At 42.5% G+C, this 2,689-nt stretch overlaps 1 protein-coding gene across 1 annotated transcript; it reads right to left on the reverse strand.

The window, feature by feature from the left end:
- Window positions 1-508: 508 nt before the first annotated feature.
- On the reverse strand, window positions 509-1,342 carry LOC135479788 (diaminopimelate epimerase-like). Its single transcript, XM_064759693.1, has one exon. The coding sequence runs from the start codon at window positions 1,340-1,342 to the stop codon at window positions 509-511; it is 834 nt and encodes a 277-aa protein (XP_064615763.1).
- Window positions 1,343-2,689: the final 1,347 nt, after the last annotated feature.

The following is a 2,689-nucleotide window of genomic DNA, read 5'->3' on the forward strand; positions in this document are numbered from 1 at the left end:
ACCAGATGTTAGACAAAACATCAGGCTGTATCCGCGACATTGGCAATGGATGCAAACAGGGGATAATGTAGAACCAAACAGCTTAGTAGTGGTGACGCTAACGTTCATCGGAATACAAGAAGGCTTTTACTATTTCGTTTTTAGAATTGACTTCATTCAATGGCATTTACAAGATGAGTTAGATAGCATAGCAAATATATAAATCACAACTTCTGTTTTTTCAGTCAGAATCGTTGTGGTGTAGGTGCTAATACCGTTATGGAATTGTAATTCAATGGTGAAATCAATAAATCGACCATTTATCCCTTGTCTGTACGTTTACCTTTGGGAAAAGTCGTCTGTCACACCATAACCATGTATAACCTTTTAATCGATCACTGGGTTAATGGCATAAACAAACCATTCTATGATATCAAGGCAAGCTGAGCAGATTGTTCTCCCCGGATATAAAATCTACCCGTCAATTATTTATGTGATCCTTTAGACAATTTTTCATTTGTTCAGTCCATTAGAGATCATGCAACACTCCTTCGAACACGTGACATGCAGGACCAATTAGATACACGTCTGAGAATTCCCTCTCACCCACGCGCAAAGCCGTCACCGTTAGTGTCCCAAGACGAACTTTGACATTAACTTTCACTGACGTCGGTTCAGTGAACACTGACCGTCGACTTACCGTAACAAGCGCAGCGCCAGTGGCGCCAGTTCCACACGCCAGCGTCTCGCCGTTGACGCCGCACTCGTAACTTCGCATGGAAATCTCACTCGTTTTTTCGGGGCAAGTTTGGACGTAAGCTTTGACAAATCCCTCTTTGTGTCCGGTGTCATATATTTTCCGAAGTTCATCGCCATCCTGCTGAACGTCAACGCTTTCTAGGTCGTCAAAGTATGCAACGAAGGTTAAGGTGCCGGTAAAAATCTGATAATTATTGTTTACCACTCTATCAATCCCCCGGTCTATGTCTTTCATCTTAAGATGCACCAGGCCAGACTGACTGTCCACACGGCCAACGTGTTCTCCGTCGTATGCACAGAACGTAACATCCTCGTCTGCCGAAGCCAGGCCAAGCTCAATTGCAAACTTCACAGCACAACGCCCACCGTTCCCGCATAACCCACCTACCCGTCCATCGCTACAGTGGTACACAAACTCAAAAACACAGTAACGGTGCTGGGCATTCTCACAAGAACGGATCTCGACCAACCCGGTCGCACCAATCCCAGTTCTAGGCTCGCACAATCTGACGACAAAAATTTCTTGAGAGACGTCTATCCGCCTGTCTCTGTTGTCCATAAATATGAAATTGTTTCCCAAAGCGTTGTACTTTGAAAATTCCATTGTCTGTACCCGCCAGCAACTGTTCATTCAGTAAAATCTGTTTTCAGAAGTCCCGACGTGGAGTGCTAATTACAAATATATATATCTGTATGTGTCATGACCTACATTTCATTCGCAAGGCGTGTAAAGTAATCTTATAAACACGATACTAGAGACTTTATTGTGTACATTACATATCTCCACTACGTTATTGTCAGCACGCTACGCATGACCGCGCATAAAGGGCTATTTCAGTTCGTTACGCTACCAGCGCACGGATTAACAAAGTGTTGCTCATCTCTCACGCCGTCCAATCAGAATCGATTCTGTATGCAATGAAGCCATGGTGATTCCTACTACTTCATTTATTTTCCTGTAACCGGGTTGGGCTACATTAGACACAGTGGGTGCCCTACTTAAAAGACAAAGTCCATTTCTCCGTTTGAATGGCTATATTCAAGGGAAAATTATAGCGGAGGGAAAACAGTGGCTTCACGCTGTATTGTCACTGTAATATAAAGACATAAGTGTCAGCTGTGATTTTTGTGCAGAATATTTACAGTGTATACAAATCTCACAATATGATAAGTCTTACAGTGTATCGGAATATTACAGTGTAACGTAGCACCCACAGGGAGAACATCACAACATTGCTGTAACCTTGACAACATACAACATCTAAATCTGTCAAATACACTGCTTCTTTTACGACGTCCCCACATATCTTAAACGTGTCCACTCAGCAACAGCAATAACCCCACGTTCATGACTTCAATTTCCGTAGCAAAAGAGACCAGTATGGCGTATGAGCATGCGCACATGTGAACCGTATTATATGGACACCTCAACAGCTTTGAGACAGACTCGTCACATATCATTATCCAACAACAACGCCATGCTGGCACACTAAGGAATTAGCCAAATTTACACAACTTGCCTTCGGTAAGTCGTCTCAGTGAAGAAGCACTAGATAAAAGAGCAACGTTCTGCAATAAGGAGTAACATTACACGTACATGCACCCTAAGGACTCCTTCGTCGTCATACGACTGAAAAATTGTTAAATATAAGCGTCGAGTCCGACATTCATATACCATTCGTAGTCCGTAAAAGGCGTTCCAAGTCGATAATCGCAAGATCCATTTCCAAAACAACGTTTACCACTAACTCCCTAAGACAAAGGTATGTAAGAAATTATACAAATAGGAAATAAAGCCGGTAACACACAAGAGAGAAGCGGTCATCAGTTTTCAATCATTCCGGGCAGACAATGAATATTCCAGGCATGAATTCCATATCAAAGTTCAAATTCGTAGTCCTTGAATGAGTTCCATGTCAAATAACAATTAAACAAGTATCTCAGTCGCGCT

The sequence above is a fragment of the Liolophura sinensis genome, chromosome 12, assembly GCF_032854445.1.
Source record: "Liolophura sinensis isolate JHLJ2023 chromosome 12, CUHK_Ljap_v2, whole genome shotgun sequence".
NCBI lineage: Eukaryota > Metazoa > Mollusca > Polyplacophora > Chitonida > Chitonidae > Liolophura > Liolophura sinensis.

Coding starts and splice junctions, on each gene's coding strand:
- LOC135479788 (XM_064759693.1), bottom strand. CDS start 1,342: ATGGAATTTTCAAAGTACAACGCTTTGGGAAACAATTTCATATTTATG.